The 20,348-nt window shown below is 43.0% G+C and overlaps 1 protein-coding gene across 3 annotated transcripts in view; it reads right to left on the reverse strand.

The window, feature by feature from the left end:
• The window catches only part of CDK19 (cyclin dependent kinase 19), a 202,594-nt gene extending 182,952 nt beyond the window's left edge, over nucleotides 1–19,642 (reverse strand). For 2 of the 3 annotated variants that reach the window (XM_030809561.1, XM_030809558.1), the window contains exon 1: nucleotides 19,152–19,642. In XM_030809561.1, coding sequence (XP_030665421.1) covers nucleotides 19,152–19,279 — 128 coding nt within the window. In that variant the 5' untranslated portion in view covers nucleotides 19,280–19,642. The remainder of the gene's footprint in view (nucleotides 1–19,151) is intronic. The other variant, XM_030809563.1, reaches the window with a different exon arrangement.
• Nucleotides 19,643–20,348: the final 706 nt, after the last annotated feature.

Below are 20,348 nucleotides of genomic sequence, written 5' to 3' on the forward strand. Positions count from 1 at the left end.
GGCAGAGGTTGCAGTGAGCTGAGACCGTACCACTGCACCCCAGCCTGAGCAATATAGTGAGACCATTTCAAATAAATAAATAAATAAAAATAAAATACACATAAACTGACCTTTGCCTCAGCTGTGAGAAAAAATATACATATATGGCCAGGCACGGTGGCTCACGCCTGTAATCCCAGCACTTTGGGAGGCCGAGGCAGAAGAATCACGAGGTCAGGAGTTTTGAGACCAGCCTGACCAACATGGTAAAACTCCGCCCCTACTAAAAATACAAAAATTAGCTGGGTGTGGTGGTGGGTGCCTGTAATCCCAGCTACTTGGGAGGCTGAGGCAAAAGAATCGTTTGAACCCAGGAGGCAGAGGTTGCAGTGAGCTGAGATCATCGTGCCATTGCACTCCAGCCTGGGTGACAGGGTAAGACTCCGTCTCAAAAAATGATAGATAGATAGATAGATAGATAGATAGATAGATAGATAGAGCAATAAATATAAAATAAAATAAAAAATAATTTTTAAATTACAAAAAAGATTTAAAGAAAAAAGTATAAAATCAAAAAGAGTGAAGAGGGTTGGGCATGGTGGCTCATGCCTAAAATCCCAGCACTTTTGGGGGATTGAGGCAGGTGGATTACTTGAGCTCCATAGTTCAAGATCAGCCTGGGCTACGTAGCAAAACCACATCTCTACAGAAAAACACAAAAATCGGCCAGGCATAGTGGCACATGCCTGTTGCCCTAGCTACTCAGGAGGCTGAGGTGGGAGGATCACCTGAGCCCAGGGAGGTCAAGGCTGCATCACTGCTCTCCAGCCTGAGCAACAGAGTGAGAATATGTCTCAAAACAAACAAAAAGAAGAGCAAAGAAAAAAATAGCCGGGTGCAGTGGCTCACACCTGTAATCCCAGCACTTTGGGAGGCCAAGGCGGGTGGATCATTTGAGGTCAGGAGTTCGAGACTAGCCTGGTCAACACGGTGAAATCCCGTCTCTACTAAAAATACAAAAAAATTAGCCGGGCGTGGTGGCACACACCTGTAATCCCAGCTACTCAGGAGACTGAGGCATGAGAATTGCTTAAACCGAGGAGGCAGAGGTTGCAGTGAGCCAAGACTGTGCCATTGCACTCCAGCTGAGGCAACAGAGCAAAACTCCATCTCAAAAAAAAAAAAAAGAAAAGAAAAAAATACACATAAATTGAAATAAGAAATCGGATTTTTGGCTGGGCATGGTGGCTCACACCTGTAATCTCACCACTTTGGGAGGGCAAGTTGGGTGGATCACGAGGTCAGGAGTTCAAGATCAGCCTGGCCAAGATAGTGAAACCCTGTCTCTACTAAAAATACAAAAATTAGCCAGGCACAGTGGCAGATGCCTGTAATCCCAGGTACTCAGGAGGCTGAGGCACGAGAATCACTTGAATCTGGAAGGTAAAGGCTGTAGTGAACCGAGATCGCGCCACTGCACTCCAGCCTAGGCGACAGAGGGAGACTTCGTCTCAAAAAAAAATGGAAAAAAAAAGACTTTTTCTGTTTTCAAAAAACATTTGTCAGTAATTTAACATCACTACAAAGAAGAGTTTGTGACTACTCTGATCTCATGTTTTGAACATTTACTAGACTTTGATTTCCTTAATAGCCCATTTCTGTTAACCTCTTATTAAGAAAGAAAAAAAGAAGGAAATGAACGGAAGAAAGAAAATGGAGGGAAGGAAGATAGAAAAGAAAAAAGGAAGAAAGCAGCATTGAAAACAAAGACATTCTTCCCACTTCTTGGATTTTTAAACCACAATCTGGAGCAATAGCTACTATAGAAAGGAAACAGACTTTGTATGAACTCTAAATTGAAAAATATACAGGCCAGGCGCAGTGGCGCACACCTGTAATCCCAACACCTTGGGAGGCCAAGGCGGGTGGATCACCTGAGGTCAGGAGTTCGAGATCAGGCTGGCCAACATGGTGAAACCCCATCTCTACTAAAAACACAAAGTTAGCCAGGCGTGGTAGTGCATGCCTGTAATCCCAGCTAGTCGGGAGGCTGAGGCAGGAGAATCACTTGAACCTGGGAGGCGGAGGTTGCAGTGAGCTGAGATTGCACCACTGCACTCTAGCCTGGGCGACAGAGCAAGACTCCGTCTCAAAAAAAAAAAAAAAGAAAAAGAAAGAAATATATGTGGTTTGGATGTGTGCATTAATTCAGTCATAGAAATTAATACCACTACCCATGAATTATATGGCCTGACCATATGAGTCAGGTGTACTGTACTGAAGAACAGTACTCCACAAACATGAGTGGTAACAATAGTTCCATCCCAGGATGCCAACCAGTGTAACAGAAGGGTAGATTAGAAGCTATTAAGAAGGCACTTAATAGTACATTATGTAAGATGGCAACTGTATTAAAGAAAAATCAGGAAAATAAAAAAAGTAAAAAATCCTAAGAGATTCTAGAGAGGAAAAATACAAGTTTGAAAAAAGAAACTTCCCAGCCAGGCATGATGGCTCCCGCCTGTGATCCCAGCACTTTAGGAGGCCAAGGCAGGTGGATCACCTGAGGTCAGGAGTTTGAGACCAGCCTGGCCAACGTGGTGAAACCCCATCTCTACTTAAATACAAAAATTAGCTGGGCATGATGGCAGGCACCTGTAATCCCAGCTACTCAGGAGGCTGAGGCAGGAGAATCCCTTGAACCCAGGAGACAGAGGTTGCAGTGAGCCAAGATTGTGCCATTGCACTCCAGCCTGGGCGACAAGAGTGAAACTCTGTCTCCAGAAAAAAAAAAAAAGAAAGAAAGAAACTTCCCAGGAACAACAAGATATACCAGAAGACATGAAGCAATAGTTTCGAATGCTGAGAAAAAATATATATTCTTAATATTTAAGTATTAATTCAGCCAAACTATCAATCAAGTATGAGAACAAAATACATTATCAGACATGCAAGAACTCAGAAAATCTACACATCCTATATGAAAATGCTACTTAAAAATACATCCTCAGCCAGGCATGGTGGCTCACGCCTGTAATCCTAGTACTTTGGGAGACTGAGGCAGGCGGATCACCTGAGCCCAAGAGTTCAAGACCAGCCTGGGCAACATGGCAAAACCCTGTCTCTACAAAAAAATACAAAAATTAACCAGGCATGGTAGTGGGTGCCTGTAAGCCTAGCTACTCAGGAGGCTGAGGTGGGAGGATCACCTGAGCCAGGAGGTCGAGGTTGCAGTGAGCTGTGATCATGCCACTGCACTCCAAACTGGGTGTTAAGAGTAAAACCCTGTCTTTAAAAAAAAAATAAAAAAAAAAAGACATCCTCATCTAAAAACAACCAAAAAAAAGAATCCAAGAAAAACCACACATAGGATACAAAGAAAAACTACTAGCTGAATATGACCCAGAAGACTTGAAGAAAAGGCAGAATAAATTAACATCAACAATTAGGCCTTAATACCCTGGAACACTGTTTCAAGCAGCACTTATTTAATACAGTCATCCCTCAGTACGGTGTGGGGAGGAGTATGTGGACCATGTGGTTGGTTTCAGTTCCTTCCAAACCAAAATGCAAGAATGCTCAAGTCCCTGATATAAAATAGCACAGTATTTGCATATAACCTATATGTATTCTCTTGTATACTTTAAATCATCCCTAAATTACTTATAATACTTAATACAATGTAAATACTTTATAAATAGTTATGCTGGGTTTATTTGCATTATTTTTTATTGTTTTGGAGTTTTTTCTAATTTTTTTTTTGGAGACAGGGTCTCGCTCTGTTGCCAAGTCTGAATGGCAATGGCACAATCTCGGCTCACTGCAGCCTCAACCTCCCCAGCTCAAGCGATCTTCCCACCTCAGCCCCCAAGTTAGCTAGGACCACAGGCATGCACCACTATACCCAGCTAGTTTTTTTGTTTACTTTTTTGTAGAGACAAAGTCTCACTATATTGCTTAGGCTGGCCTTGAACTCCTGAGCTCAAGCAATCCACCCGCCTAGACCTCCCAAAGTGCTGGAATTGTAAGTGTGAGCCACAGCACCCGACCTTGAGTATTTTCAACACATGGTTGATTGAATCTGCAGATGCAGAACCCATAGATAGAGAGGGCTGACTGTACTAAAGATTACATTTCCTTCTCCATGAGTCTCAACATATTCATCTACTCAGCAGTAAATAAATTTTAAAATCATAGTATTTTAATGCTGTTGAATGCTTTAAGTGTTCACTTTTTAGAATCAACCCATGGACAAAAGAGCATTGAATACACCAAAATACTACAAACATTATTACAAACATTATACTTTAAAAATTGGGAAGTAGCAATAAAGAGTGGGAAAGGTGTATTACTTCCTTTAACATTCATGTTAGAAAGACACAATCTCTAAAGATTGAACCAGGAAGAAACTGAAACCCTGAACAGACCAATATCAAGTTATGAAACGGAATCAGTAATTAAAAGCCTACCAACCAAAAATAGCCCTGGACCAGATGGATTCACAGTTGAATTCTGCCAGACGTACAAAGAAGAGCTGGTACCAATACTACTGAAACTATTCCAAAAAATCAAGGAGGGAGGATTCCTCCCTAATTTATTCTACGAAACCAGTATCATCCTGATACTAAAATCTGGCAAAGATAATGACAAACGAAGAAAACTACAGGCCAATACCCCTGATGAACATAGATGCAAAAATCCTCAACAAAATACAAACCAAATCCAGCAGCACATTGAAAAGATAATTCACTATGATCAAGTGGGCTTTATTCCTGGGATGCAAGGATGGTTCAACACATACAAATCAAGAAATGTGATTCACCACATAAACAGAAATATAAACAAAAACCATATGATCATCTCAACTGGCACAGAAAAAGCATGCGACAAATCTAACATTCCCTTCATGACAAAAATGCTCAACAAACAAGGCACTGAAGGAACATAGCTCAAAATAATAAGAGCCATCTATGACAAACCCACAGCCAACATCATACTGAAAGAGCAAAAGTTGGATGCATTCCCCCAGGAACTGAAACAAGACAAGGATGCCCACTCTCACCACCCCTATTCAATACAGTATTGGAAGCCCTAGCCAGAGCAATCAGGCAAGACAGAGAAACAGGAAAAGAGGAAGTCAAATTATCTATTTACTGATAATATGATCCTGTACCTAGAAAACCCTAAAGATTCCTTCGAAAGACTCCAAGACCTGATAAACAACTTCAGTACAGTTTCAGGATAAAAAATCAACATACAAAAATCGATCACATTTCTATACACCAATAACATTCAAGCTGAGAACCAAACCAAGAATGCAATATTGGCCGGGGGCTGGGGGAAGGAGCTGGCTCACACCTGCAATCGGCAGCACTTTGGGAGGCCAAGGTGGGAGGATTGCTTGAGCCCAGGAGTTCAAGATCAGCTTTGGCAACACAGTGAGACCCTGTCTCCACAAAAAATTTAAAAAGTAGCCAGGCTTAATGGTGTACGCCTGTGGTCCCAGCTACTCAAGAGGCTGAGGTGGGAGAATTGCTAAGGGCCAGGAGATTGAGACTGCACTGAGCCATGATCATGCTACTGCACTCCAGCCTCAGTGACAGAGCAAAACTCTGTCTCAAAAAAATAAATTGCAGTTTTGTTTTTTGTTTTTTTTTTTTTGAGATAGGGTTTCACACCGTCGCCCAAGCTAGAGTGCAGTGGCGTCATCTCGGCTCACTGCAAGCTCCGCCTCCTGGATTCACACCATTCTCCTGCCTCAGCCTCCCGAGTAGCTGGGACTACAGGTGCCCGCCACTGCGCCGGGCTAATTTTTTGTATTTCTAGTAGAGATAGGGTTTCACAGTGTTAGCTAGGATGGTCTCAATCTCCTGACCTCATGATCCACCTGCCTTGGCCTCCCAAAGTGCTGGGATTACAGGCGTAAGCCACCACGCCCAACCTTAAAGTTATTTTAAATTTTTTTAAATAAGAAAAAGACAATCCTATTAAAAAGTGGGCAAAGGACATGAATGGACACTTCTCAAAAGAAGACATACAAGTAGCGAAAAAACATGGGAGAAAATGCTCAACATCACTAGTTATCAGAGAAACACAAATTAAAACCACAGTGAGATACCATCTTACACCAGTCAGAATGGTTATTATCAAAAATAAAAAAACGAGATGTTGGCAAGGTTGAGGAGAAAAGGGAACGCTTATATACAGTTGGTGGGAATATAAATTAGTTTAGCCCCTATGGAAAGCAGTTTGGAGATTCCTCAAAGAATCAAAAATAGAATTACCATTTGACCCAGCAATCCCATTACTAGGTATCTACCCAGAGGAAAAGAAATCATTCCACCAAAAAGACACCTGTACCCGTATATTTATCATAACACTATTCACAATAGAAAAGTCATGGAATCCTCCTGGGTGTCTATCAACAGTTAAAAAGAAAATGTGGTATATATACACCACGGAATACTATGCAGCCATAAAAAAGAATGAAATAATATCCTTTGCAGCAACAAGGGTTGGGCTGAGGCCATTATCCTAAGTGAAATAAGTAAGAAAACAGAAAATTAAATACCACATGTCCTCACTTATAAGTGGGAGCTGAACAACGGGTACACACAGACATAAAGATGGAAACGATAGACACCGGGGACTCCAAAAGGGGAAAACAGAGGGGAAAGGGTTGAAAAACTACTTACTGGGTACTATGTTCACTATTTGGGTGATGGGTTCAATAGAAGCCCAAACTCAGCATTACGCAATATACCCATGCAACAAACCTGCACATGTATCTCCAAATCTAAAATTTAAAAGAAGAAAAAAAATTCACATTGAGATCAGAGATAATATCTAAATTGATACATACTGAAAAAGAAATTTAAGTTTATAATTTAAAGCCATAAAAGTATTTACTAGAAACAAATTAAAATAGAAGTAATAAATTTGAAGGTTAGGATGGGAAAACAAAAGTGGGTAGTAGGATTTCACAAAATTGCTCAGCTTCTCTGATGGAAACTTAACAAAAACTGCCTAAAGTTGATAAATCACGAAGCAGAATTATATGCATATTATTTAAAGTTATAATGGTAAGCAGCAGTAAGCAACAGCAAAACTTAAACAGAAATGGTTAACACTGGTTACCTATGAGATGTGACAAGGATGGTCTCCGGCACACAGTAAGAAGGAAGACTTTGACTTTTTTTTTTTTTTTTTTGAGACGGAGTCTTGCTCTGTCACCCAGGCTGGAGTGCAGTGGCGCGATCTCGGCTCACTGCAACCTCCGCCTCCCGGGTTCACGCCATTCTCCTGCCTCAGCCTCCTGAGTAGCTGGGACTACAGGCACCTGCCACCACATCCGGCTAATTTTTCGTATTTTTAGTAGAGATGGGTTTTCACCCTGTTAGCCAGGATGGTCTTGATCTCCTGACCTCGTGATCCGCCCACCTTGGCCTCCCAAAGTGCTGGGATTACAGGTGTGAGCTGCCGCGTCCAGTCTAGACTTTTACTTTTCATTTTATATACAACTATACTGTTTAAGTTTTTTACCATGTGCAACCATTATTTCATAATTTTAATAGCAGAAAATTATTTCCACTGATACAAATATACAACAAAGATCAACAGATCGCTGAAAAATCAGTTAACAGAATTCTGGTTTTGTAAGTAAGACAAGATCAAATTACATAAAACCTTTCAGAAAACAGAAAAGTCCTTTTTTAAATTCGCACCTAAATCCTAAAATAATAGGATTTACTCAGTGTTTAAGTCACTCTTAAAATGCAATTACAATAACTACACTGAGGTTGGGTGCAGTGGCTTACACCTGTAATCCCAGCACTTTGGGAGGCCAAAGCGGGTAGACAGCTTGAGCCCAGGAGTTCGAGACCAGTCTGGGCAACATGGAAAAATCCATTGTCTCTACAAGAAATGCAAGAATTAATCAGGCATGGTGGTACGTGCCTGTAGTCCCAGCTACTCAACAGGCTGAGATGGGAGGATCATTTGAGCACAGGAAGTCAAGGCTACAGTGAGCTGTGACTGCACCACTTTCACTTCAGCCTGGGTGACAAGAGCAAAACCCTGTCTCAAGAAAAGAAAGAGAGGAAAGAAAGAAAATACAGAACAGAAAGAAGAGAAAAGAGAGAAAGGAAGAGAGAAAGGGAGGGAGGGAGGGAGGGAGTTTTCCAGAAACCATGGACTTACCTTTCTGTCCAAATTTAAATATCTACAAATATCAGCAAAACACTTTGCCATGAATAGGTTTTATTCTATAACTACAGAACAAAACAAAGTTAACTGGCCTATTTGGTAAATAAATCCATTCCCTAATCACATTCAGCTTAGTAATAACTGAGATCATCCATCACAAACCTTCCCCGAAAAAAATGTTTTTAAATAGAAAATACACAATAGGTTTAAAGCCTCTATAAGAAGAGTGTATTTTTCCTTTAGCAAGACTTATTATAGTTCAAGTTAAAGTTTTTTTTTTTCTTTTTTTTTTTTTGAGATGGAGTCTCGCTCTGGATGCACTCCACCCAGGCTGGAGTGCAATGGCACGATCTCGGCTCACTGAAACCTCTGCCTCCCGGGTTCAAGCGATTCTCCTGCCTCAGACCCCTGAGTAGCTGGGACTACAGGTGCGCGCCACCATGCTTGGCTAATTTTTGTATTTTTTAGTAGAGATGGGGTTTCACCATATTGGCCAGGCTGGTCTCGAACTCCTGACCTCGTGATCCGCCCACCTCGGCCTCCCAAAGTGCTGGGATAACAGGCGTGAGCCACCACACTCCGCCAAGTTAAAGATATTTTATAAAGACCTGTTGCCGGGCGCGGTGGCTCACACCTATAATCCCAGCACTTTGGGAGGCCAAGGCGGGCAGATCACGAGGTCAGAATGAGACCATCCTGGCTAACACGGTGAAACCCCGTCTCTACTAAAAATACAAAAAAATTAGCTGGGCGTGGCGGCGTACATCTGTACTCCCAGCTATTCGGGAGGCTGAGGCAGTAGAATGCCGTGAACCCGGGAGGCAGAGCTTGCAGTGAGCCGAGATCGCTCCACTGCACTCCAACCTGGGCGACAGAGCAAGAATTCGTCTCAAAAACAAACAAAAAAAAAGACACCTGTTATTTGAGGACTTTACAGGTTTTTATTTCTCTTTGATCACTCACTCCTGGATAAGAACTCAAATCCTCAATAAATAACTACTGCTGCACACTTGTATCCTGAATTACATCCTGTCTTCTCTCTTGAGACTCTCTTTCATCCTGTACAGTGCACATTCAAAACAGCTATTACAGGAAGTGTTGGACTATCAGCTATTTATAAATGGACAAAAATCTTTAAATAGCTTTGTCTGCTACTCCTTTATGTTTCTAGATACTATCTGGTTTTAAAGAAATTGTCATGCTATTTATTCATCTTGTCCCTTTGTTTTAGAATCCCAAAGTAGCACTAATATTATATAGTCACAACATTATAACGAGTTGATCTTTAAAAAAACACATCAGTTTTTAAACATCCAAATACTCTTACTCTAATAGTTTACCACCAAGAAAATTGCAAATTGTAATATATTGCTTTAAAATCTTCTATATTGTCACCTAACCCTGCACTATAGAATAATTTTTCAAAACAAATAGATGTCCCTTAGTATACCTGAAGGGTTGGTTCCGGGACCCCTGCATATACCAAAATCTATACATACTCAGGTCCTGCAGTTGGCCCTGGAGAACCCACCTATACAAAAAGTTGGCCCTCATATACGCAGGTTTCACAAATCTGCGTGTAAGTGGACCCACGTGTAAGTGGACCCACGTGGTTCAAACTCCTGCTGTTCAACAGTCAACTGTACACAATTTATAACACCACATATGAACTTATTTGTCTAGCATATCAAGTTCAAAAACACAGGACACTATATTTTATATACTTTAAAAAATAAAAATACCTAATTCATCAACATTGACATAGATTGCATTAAAAACCTTTCCATGGATCTACTCTTCCTATGTAAAACTCAGAGACATACCTTTTCCATGCTCCTAAAACAGTAGCCATAAGAAAGTAGCTTAAACCCAGGAGGCAGAGGTACAGTGAGCCAAGATCGTGCCACTGCATCCCAGCCTGGATAACACTTCTCAAAAAAAAAAAAAGAAAGTAACTTGTACTTCCTTTAACAAATGATTTATAGCTCATTTTTATGTGTTAATTATCACTGTCAGCTGGGTGCAGTGGCGCACGCTTGTAATCCCAGCACTTTGGGAGGCCGAGGTGGGCAGATCACCTGAGGTCAAGAGTTCGAGACCAGCCTGGCCAACATGATGAAACCCTATCTCTACTAAAAAATACAAAATTAGCTGGGCATGGTGGCGCATTCCTGTAATCCCAGCTACTTGGGAGGCTGAGGCAGGAGAATCGCTTGAACCCGGGAGGCAGAGGTCGTGGTGAGCCAAGATCGTGCCATCGCACACCAGCCTGGGCAAGAAGAGCGAAACTCCATCTCAAAAAAAAAAAAATTATTATTGTCTTTAACATTTCACTTCCTTATTCTTAGCCAACCTCCCCATCTCCAGTCTTCAGATATTTCTATCTTATACATCACCATATTAGTAAACCATTCCAAGCCATTACTTCCAAAGGTAAACGGCTTCTAGGAATTTAACTTACAGACACATTAATAGGTATAAAAGGCTGTGCTTACTAGGATATTCACTTCAGTGGTAGTACTAGCAAGACTGGAGACAGCCAATGATGTAAGTCAATACAATGAGATACAACAAAACTACTAAGAGAAACAAGGCATCTCTGTATATGGATATGTCATAATGTTTAAGCAATGTTTAAGATTTAAAATATGGGCCAAGCACGGTGGCTCACGCCTGTAATCCCAGCACTTTGGGAGGCTGAGGCAGATGGATCACTTGAGGTCAGGAGTTCAAGACCAGCCTGGCCAACATGGTGAACACTGCCTCTACTAAAAATATAAAAAATTAGCCAGGTATGGTGGTAAGTGCCTGCAGTCCCAGCTACTCAGGAGGCTGAGGCAGGAAAATTGCTTGAATCTGGGAGGTGGAGGCTGCAGTGAGCCAAGATCTTCCCACTGCACTCCAGCCTGGGTGACAGAGCAAGACTCCGTCTCAATAAATAAATTAATTAAATAAATAAAAATAGGGCCAGGCATGATGGCTTATGCCTATAACCCCAGCACTTTGGGAGGTCAAGGTAGGAGGATTACTTGAGGCCAGGAGTTCAAGACCAGACTGAGAGACATCGCAAGACCTCATCTCTACAAATAATTTAAAGAAACAAAACAAAACAAAACAAAAAACAGCTGGGCATGGCCCACATCTGTAGTCCCAGTTACTCAGGAGGCTGAGGTGAAACAATCGCTTGAGCCCAAGAGACAGAATTGCTTGAGCCCAGGCAGCCAAAGCTGCAGTGAGCTATGATCTAAAAATAGAGAAGTGTGCAGCACACTAGCATGTCATATTTAATGACATCTTTAAGTTAACACACATGCACATACCCCAAAAGAAAATCCTCTTAAAGGACAACCAAGAATGATTGCCCCTAAAAAAGGGAAAGAATGGCTGGGAAAGGGATGACTTATGTTACACTGGTGGTTTTTTGTTATTTTTGTTTTATTGAAACAGAGTCTCACTCTGTCACCCAGGCTGGAGTGCAGTGGTGCAATATTAGCTCACTGCAGCTTCCACCTCCCAGGTTCAAGCAATTATTGTGTCTTAGCCTCCCAAGAAGCTGAAGCTGGAATTACAGGTTTGTACTACCACGCCCGGCTAATTTTTTGTATTTTTAGTAGAGACGGAGTTTTTGCTGTCGGCAAGGCTGGCCTTGATCTCCTTGCCTCAAGTGATCTGCCCACCTCGGCCTCCCCAAAGAGCTGGGATTATAGGCATAAGCCACCGTGCCCAGCCACATTGTATATTTTTATGCACATATACTATTTACAAACTTTTTTTTATAATATCTTTTTTTTTTTAAGAGAGTCTCGTTCTGTTGCCCATGCTGAAGTGCAATGGCATCATCATAGCTCACTATAGCCTCAAACTCCTGGGCTCTAGCAATCCTCCCACCTCATCCGGCCATAAAATACTTCCTTGAAAAAGTAGTTAAATATCCTTGATTCCATTCATACATTGATAGTCCTACAAGCATTGCTTTGCTTTATCAAGCTATTTCAGCCTTAATATTTCTCCTGTAACTTGAAAGAAGACATAACAGTTTTCCTATTTATCCACACCCTGATTTAAACATTTTTATTGAAAGGTCACTTGATGGATCAGAGAATTATTTGTTGCTAAGCCACTCATCCAAAGACTCTAAACCTACACAGTCCAATGTGATAGCTACTAATTAGTTTCTCAATCACACTAACTACATTCCAGTAATCGATACGTATGTGTGGCTTGTGGCTAGCATACTGGACAGCACAGATGCAAAACATTTTCAGATCACTGCAGAAAGTTCTGTTGGACATCACTGCTCTACACCAGGAGTCAGCAAACTATAGCCTGCAGACTAAATTCAGCCAACCGCTTATTTGTATAAATAAAGGTCTACTGGAACACAGCCATCCTTATCCATATTGGTTTACATATTATCTGTGGATGCTTTGGCACTACAATAGAGTTGAGTAATTGCAACAGAGACAGTATAGCCCAAAAGGCCCAAAATATTTAGTATCTGCCAGAAAAAGTTTGCTGATCACTGCTCTAGATTATCAAATTTCATGAAAAAGAAAACATTAATTTCCCTTAGGCCTCAAAAAGTTCTTGAAGGCTTGCATTGCAAAAATGACAAACCAGTTAAACATAAAACAGATGTCTACTTCATTTAGTAAGTGTTAAAGATACTTAATTTTTTACCATAAACCCATAAAACCAAAAGATGTCCTAAAATGTATTTAAATATTGGTATTTTCTAAGCATCTCTATAAAATAGCTAGTAAAAGCACAGAAGACAGATTACTAGTCTAGCAATTCTAAAAGAGCTGGCCTAAGAGAAAATATTTATTTCTCAAAAATATGCCTATTTTCCTTAGCAATATCTAGTATCTGTTCAAAGAAATGGGGCCGGGCGTGGTGGCTCACGCCTGTAATCCCAGCACTTTGGGAGGCCGAGGCAGGCGGATCACGAGGTCAGGAGATCTAGACCATCCTGGCTAACACGGTGAAACCCCATCTCTACTAAAAATACAAAAAAAAAAAAAAAAATTAGCCGAGCATGGTGGTGGGCGCCTGTAGTCCCAGCTACTCAGGAGGCTGAGGCAGGAGAATGGCATGAACCAAGGAAGCGCAGCTTGCAGTGAGCTGAGATCGCGCCGCTGCACTCCAGCCTGGGAGACGGCGAGACTCCGTCTCAAAAAAAAAGAAAAAGAAATGGGCCGGGCACAGTGACTCATGTCTGTAATCCCAGCACTTTGGGAGGCTGAAGCAGAAGGATCACTGGAGCCCAGGAGTTCGAGACCAGCCTGGGCAACACTGTGAACACAGTGAAACCTCATCTCTACAAAACAACAACGAAAATTAGCCAGCACATGCATCTGTGGTCCTAGCTACTCAGGAGGCTGAGGCAGGAGGATCACTTGAGCCCAGGAGTTCAAGGCTGCAGTCAGCTAGGACTGCACGACAGCACTCCAGCCTTGGTGACAAAGTGAGACAGTCTTAAGAGAAAAAAATGAAAAAAGAAATTTATCAACTGTTTGGAAAAGCAGTACATTTCTTAGAAAAAATACATTAGAAATATTTACATCTAACCACCTATTTCATGTAACATTACTGTATTTCAGGCTTTCAAAGCAATTACTGAAAACATTGTTTTTTAATAAACTTGTGCTTTTAAAGGAATTTGGTCTGCTTTTAAAATCAGTGGAGCATCTTTACCAATTAAAGGCATTTTTAATTGAATATAATTTTGTGTATTATATGACCAACTCTGTACAAGACACTGGACATAGAATGATAATCCTTTTGCAGCTAGTAATTTATGAGGCATATTAGTATCACTTACAGTGACTTTACATATGTAAGAACAAAGGAGTAGAAACACAGCTGAGGAGTACACCAAGTGATTAAGAGAAGGCTTCAAGGAGGAAAAGCTATTTGAGTTGGGTATTGAAGTATGAGCAGTTTGACAAGTTTGTAAGGGTAAGGGAAAAGGGGGAGGGAAGAATGGCACAGCAACACCATTCTAGAGTGAATGTAGAACAAAGAAAATGAGACATGAAAGGACTTAAGTACCGGAAAATATGAGTTCAATGCTACAGAAGTATATAGCTTAAATGCAACTGGAAAAAAGAAATGGTGGCAGGTATAAAGACTACAGACTTCAGGGTCTGAATGCAAATGTCTTTACATGACAAACTAAGGAATTAAGATTGGATCTGATTTAAGTCTTAAGTATGATTCATGCAAGGAGAGGAGAGAAAGAGATGAGATTGGATCTGATAGTATAAGCCATAGCAAATGTATAGTTTTCCAAAAAGAGATATGACATGATTGATTTTATAGGAAAATGACACTAGCAGCAATTTGGGTCTTGGACTATAGTGAGAGACCAATCAGCTACTACCCAAATCAGAAATAATGGCCAAAAGTGTTGACAGTGAGGACGAAGAAAAAAACAGATGAAAAGCAGCAGCATGGCCGGGTACAGTGGCTCACACCTATAATCCCAGCACTTTGGGAGGCCAAGGCAGGTGGATCACCCGAGGTCGGGAGCTCGAGACCAGCCTAAGCAACATGGAGAAACCCTGTCTCTACTAAAAATACAAAATTAGCCAAGTGTGGTGGCGCATGCCTGTAATCCCAGCTACTCGGGAGGCTGAGGCAGGAGAATCGCTGGAACCCAAGAGGCGGAGGTTGCAGTGAGCTGAAATCACACCATTGCACTCCAGCCTGGGCAACAAAAGCAAACTCCATCTCAAAAAAAAAAAAAAAAGAAAAGAAAAGCAGCAGCTACATGCAGTAGAATCTACAGTCCTGCACTCCCACTTTGTAAATGTCCTGTATATGTGATAATTTCCCTTTTCCATATATATATATTTTTTGTATAAATGCACTTTTGGCATGTAAAAAAGTTTATACAGTAAGTTATCAAGACTGGAGGTAAGATGGCCTTTTTTTGTTTTTCCTCCCATGGTATTAGGAAGGAAAATGCAAGAACTCTTGAGTCAGATGTGGATTACAGGCTATCTCTGCTGTGACACTATGAGCATGACAGTTAACCTCTCAAAGCTCTAGGTTTCTCCTTTGTAAAAAGAGGAAATTGAACTAGATGATCTAAAACTTTGGAAAGTTCTAATCCTCTGATGATACTGACAAGTCTTTAATCTTGTGTGTCCAATAAAAATGCAAATACAATAACTACAAACCGATTGTGAAAAACCCATCAAACACAGGCAAATACTATTGTACCTATTAGCTATAGGCATCTACATGTACTTATTGTGAAGAATTTCATGACGTACATTAAGTTATGCAGTCATCAACCACTCATTTGAAACCCTGACAAAACAAACTCTGTAAGTGACGTCAGCCACGCGCAGCACCACACCCGGCTAATTTTTGTATTTTTAGAAGAGATGGGGTTTCGTCTTGTTGGCCAGGCTGGTCTCCTGGTCTCAGGTGATCCACCTGCCTCAGCTTCCCAAAGTGCTGGGATTAAAGGTGTGAGCCACGGCACCGGCCAACAAAAGAACTTTTTAACAATATTCCTTTATCGATCAAATTTTTAAATGTTTCTAACTGGAAAAATGCAGTCTTGAAATTTGTAACCATAAATTGTCATGTGCGACTTCTTAATAATGAAGAAAATTTATTTTATGAATTCTTGCTTGTATTAAAAAGTTCAGAAATATTCTGAACTTGCTTCTCTTCAAGAATAACATTTGGCTGGGTGTGGTGGCATGAACCTGTAATGCCCGCACTTTGGGAAGCCAGGAGTTCAAGACCAACCTGAACAACACAGCAAGATCCTGTCTCTATAAAACGAAAAAAACAAAAAAAGAACAACTTTTAAACCGGATTTTTTTTAAGTAAAAGAGAGTTGGAGGTCCAGCATGGTGGCTCACACTTGTAATCCCAGCATTTTGGGAGGCTGAGACAGGAGGATCACTTGAGCCCAGGAGTTCAAGACTAGCTCTGGGAACACAGCAAGACCCTGTCTCTACAAAAAATATTCAGAAGTATAAATATTAAATAAAAAGGAGAGTTAGGTCAAAAGCCTCTCTTCCTGCAAAACAAAAAGGTGAACAAAGAACTTTTTTTTTTTTTTTTTTGAGACGAAGTCTCGCTCTGTCGCCCTGGCTGGAGTGCAGTGGCGCGATCTCGGCTCACTGCAAGATCCACCTCCCTGGTTCACGCCATTCTCCTGCCTCAGCCTCCCGAATAGCTGGGACTACAGGCACCCGCCACCACACCCGGCTAATTTCTTTTGTATTTTTAATACAGACGGGGTTTCACCATGTTCACCAGGATGGTCTCGATCTCCTGACCTCGTGATCCACCCACCTCGGCCTCCCAAAGTGCTGGGATTACAGGCGTGAGCCACCGCACCCGGCCCAGAGAACATTTTTAATTAAAGGTGAAAAACTCAGATGTAAGTCTTGCATTTCCAGCTTCTTATAAATTTATGTGATACAATTAATATTGCCTGAGCTCATACTTCGAGGGAAATAAGATTTTGCAAACTGTAGTATAAAACTTTTCTAATGATATTTTAAGTTATTTCTTCCAATGTTTCTTCTAAAGACCTGAACAATGGTTTGGTTATATACTACATTATATATACCAGAATCATTTCTCTTTAATGTAACCTATGTGATTTCTGGCTCCCTAAAATAGCATTATGCATTTTCTGAGTTAACCAAAATAAAATCTGGAAAGAGCTAAACTGTAATCTACCATGATGAGAGTGTAAAATCCTTTACTATGCAAATCTGCCCACAGTTTAAAACAGTAAAAAAAAAAAAAAAAAAAATTAACATGAACCCAAAGGACACAGATGTTCTTTCAAATTGCTGGTATCAATGAACATAAAACTAATCCCACTACCAACCCACAAGAGACGTAGGTGTTTACTGTAAAGTTGCAAATCTCAACCAGATCTTTCGTCCAGGAAAAAAGCCTTTATTACGGTTTTTCTTATACGTAATACAGTGATTTAAACTAATGCTTTCAGATCCTAAGAGTTTTTTTTTTTTTTTTAGAAAAAAAGAGCATTATATTTTGAAGACACACAAACTAATCTTACTCTAGTAAAGAAGCTTTATTAATTCTAATTAACAAATTTCACTCAAAAAGGAAGTGTATTCGAATCAAGTACTTTATTAGAGGGGAAAAATATTCAAAAAGAATAGAAGCAGGAATTATCTGGTTTTTGTTGTAAGCCCATACTATTCAAATACAATTCAGAAGCAGAATTTTTAACTTCTCAAAAGTTCCCTAATAAAAGAAAGCTATTTTAACAAAAAAAAAACTCTAAGATACATTTTTTAAAACCTAAAGTGTATTACAAAGTTAGCATGAGGAGTATGGGAAAAATCCACCTCAGATTTAACAACGTCCAAACAGGAAAACTGGATGTGCTTTCTCCAAATATACCTGATAAAATTCCCACGTGAACACTAGTATAACAGGTGGAGTGGATATTCCAAAACCAAAATGTTAATTATAGTACCTCACATTCCATGATAAGCATTCAAGGACACCTGGTAATTAAAGGAATTATGAGAAACAACTGAGTACCTTAAGGTCTGTTCAGTTATTACGAGAGAAAAAAACTCTGCAATAATAATAATCCTTTACACTTGGAGAGTACTTTGCAATCTTCACGATACCTTATGACAAAACACTTCATAGAGTTGTTTTATGAAATTAGTGCATACGCACACAACCTACTTTAGTCCTAGAGTTCATATACCAACCATATCAAATTATAACAGCGCGCACAAAGATAAGCGGCACTTCAAATTGTACTAATATCATTGTGGCTGATCATCACTTTATTCAGAAATGTCCCGTTACAATCCTCTTCCGTAAAGTTTGACTCTCTTTAAAGTCTATGCTGGACAGGGCATCTTCCTGGGTCCCTAACCTTGGGGGAGGGTAATTCCTGCCAGGAAGCTGGTTCCACCAGTCCTGCTGTAGCTGCTGTCTGCCCTCCAGGACCAAGGAAGGATAGGCATTCTCAGTACATTATCCAGCTCTTCTTAAGAGGACAACCAGTAAAGGCTTCCCAAGGTGTTCCTACAGTTCTCCCTCAATTCCTAGGAAAACAAAGGTTCAGGCCCAGCTCTGTCACTCCGTATTCCCTTCTTGATAATCTAGGTACTCCATAAGCCCCAGCCCACAGTCATCTGGCAAAGGATGGAGTGGAGAACATAATACCCAAGATACCCAAGGGGCTGCGAGGTAAAGGGTGAGTAGCAGAGAATTCAGCCAACTCTTAAGTTACCGCTTGCGAAACGCAGCTAGCCCATCAGGTCTCCTTCGAAGGGGGAAGGTACGCAATTCAGAATTTGAGAATGAGAAATCCGGGACGCCGGGCAAACGACAGGGATGGGAGGACTGCATAGAGGGGCCAACAGGCCGGCCAGCCCGAGGGGCGGAGATCGCTGCTGGGGGCGGCAGTGCCCAGCGGGTCAGAGCCGCGGGGCTGGCGAGGACCCCAGGCCGCGTTCGCCCGACAGGCTCCCCGGCGAGGTTTCAAACCGCCGCCCCCGCGAGGCGCTCAGCCGATTGGAAGTTCCACAACGACCGTCACTACCCAGGGCCGGAGCGGCAACTCCGCAGCGGAGCTCTGCCTGCCCGCTGCGTTCCCTCAAGAGACCAGACCCCACAAAGTCCTCCTCCACCGCGGTCCCAACTCGAGTCCCCTCGCCGTCTCCGAGCACTCGCAGGGGGCCCCTCTGGGACGGCACCGACGCCTCGGACCGGGCTGCGCCGCGGGAGTTCGAGGGACGCGACGGGGCCGCGCGGGGGGAGGCGGGCGGAACGGGCGCCCCTCGGAGTCGGTGTAGGGACGCAACCCCGCGACCCCCTCCGCCTCGCCCCCCGGGCACGGCCCGACTGGGATCCGACCCACCCATCCCGCCGGGTCGCGGGCAGGGCGAGGACCGAAGCGAGCCTACTCCTCCCGCCCCTGCTCTTACCCATCTTTCCGCCTCGCCTTGTAGACGTGACCGTAGGTGCCGCGTCCCACTTTGCACCCTTCGTACTCAAACAAATCCTCCACCCGCTCCCGCTCCGCCGCCAGCTTCGCCTTGAAATCATAATCCATTGTCTGCTTCCCCCATAGAGGCACGGGACGCGGGGGCCGCCGCCGCTCAGTCCCTCCTCCTCCTCCCCCCGCGACCGCCGCTCCACTTCTCCAACAGCCGCCTCTCTCGCGCGCGCGCGCCCGCGCGCGCCGCCAGCCGCTCCGCGGTCCGCCTTCAGCAAGGGACTCCTCGGCGGCCGCAGCAGCCACCTCCTCCACTTCTTCCTCCTCCTCCTCCGTGACGGCGGCGGCGGCTCCCGCTGGCACCCCCAGTCCCGCCTCCCCCCTTCATTTCCTTGTTTTGGAACCTGGTGGGCCGCGCCGTGGCTTCCTCGAGCTCATTAACGAACTCACCGGCCCGCCCCATGGTCGCGGAGGCTCCTGGGAAATGAAGTCACTAAGGCCTCAGCGGCCTGGGCGGTTTTGCCGGAGTAAGAAATACAGCTCCCAGGTTACCTAGGGCCGCCACAGCCTCGCCTCCACAAAGCATGCGCGCCTGCGTACCAGGGCCGCCCCTCCCCCTCAGGTAGCGCGCGGCTCCCGGTTCCTGTGAAGGTAGGAAGCTCGAAGTTCCAGTGTGCTTTCTGCGGTTCTCGGGGAGGCACTGGAAAGAAGTGCCTTACTCTAGTGGGAAGGGGATACTTCACTGTAACTAGCCCCACGCAGACAGCATGGAAAGCATCAAAGCAGCACCTTGCTGAGGGGTTGGCTGCAGAGACTTGGGAGGCGAGGGCTGCTGAGGACAGTTGTACCGCAGCTTGTTTGTTTTCTAGGGCAATGGGTCCGCCTATTGCCCCGCCCCCCGTCCCGCTGCTCATTGGCGGGGGCTGGAGAATGACGTCCTCGTTGGTGCATGGGTATCCCCGGGCTTTGGCTTCTTTCCCGCTCTTGATTGGTGATCGGATGTGCTCGGTTCTTCCTGATAGGTTGATCTTTTTTCTTTACGATGCAAAAACCGTATTTCAAAAACTGAACCTGCAGCAGTTTCCTAGAGCCTGCCTTGGCCAGAGGGGAACATGCAACTTCTGAGCCCCGGCAGCCAATCATCATTTTCTTGGCGCTCTAGTCAGCTTTCTCTTAGCATATGCGG

Source organism: Nomascus leucogenys, chromosome 3 (genome assembly GCF_006542625.1).
Source record: "Nomascus leucogenys isolate Asia chromosome 3, Asia_NLE_v1, whole genome shotgun sequence".
NCBI classification, from domain to species: Eukaryota; Metazoa; Chordata; class Mammalia; order Primates; family Hylobatidae; genus Nomascus; species Nomascus leucogenys.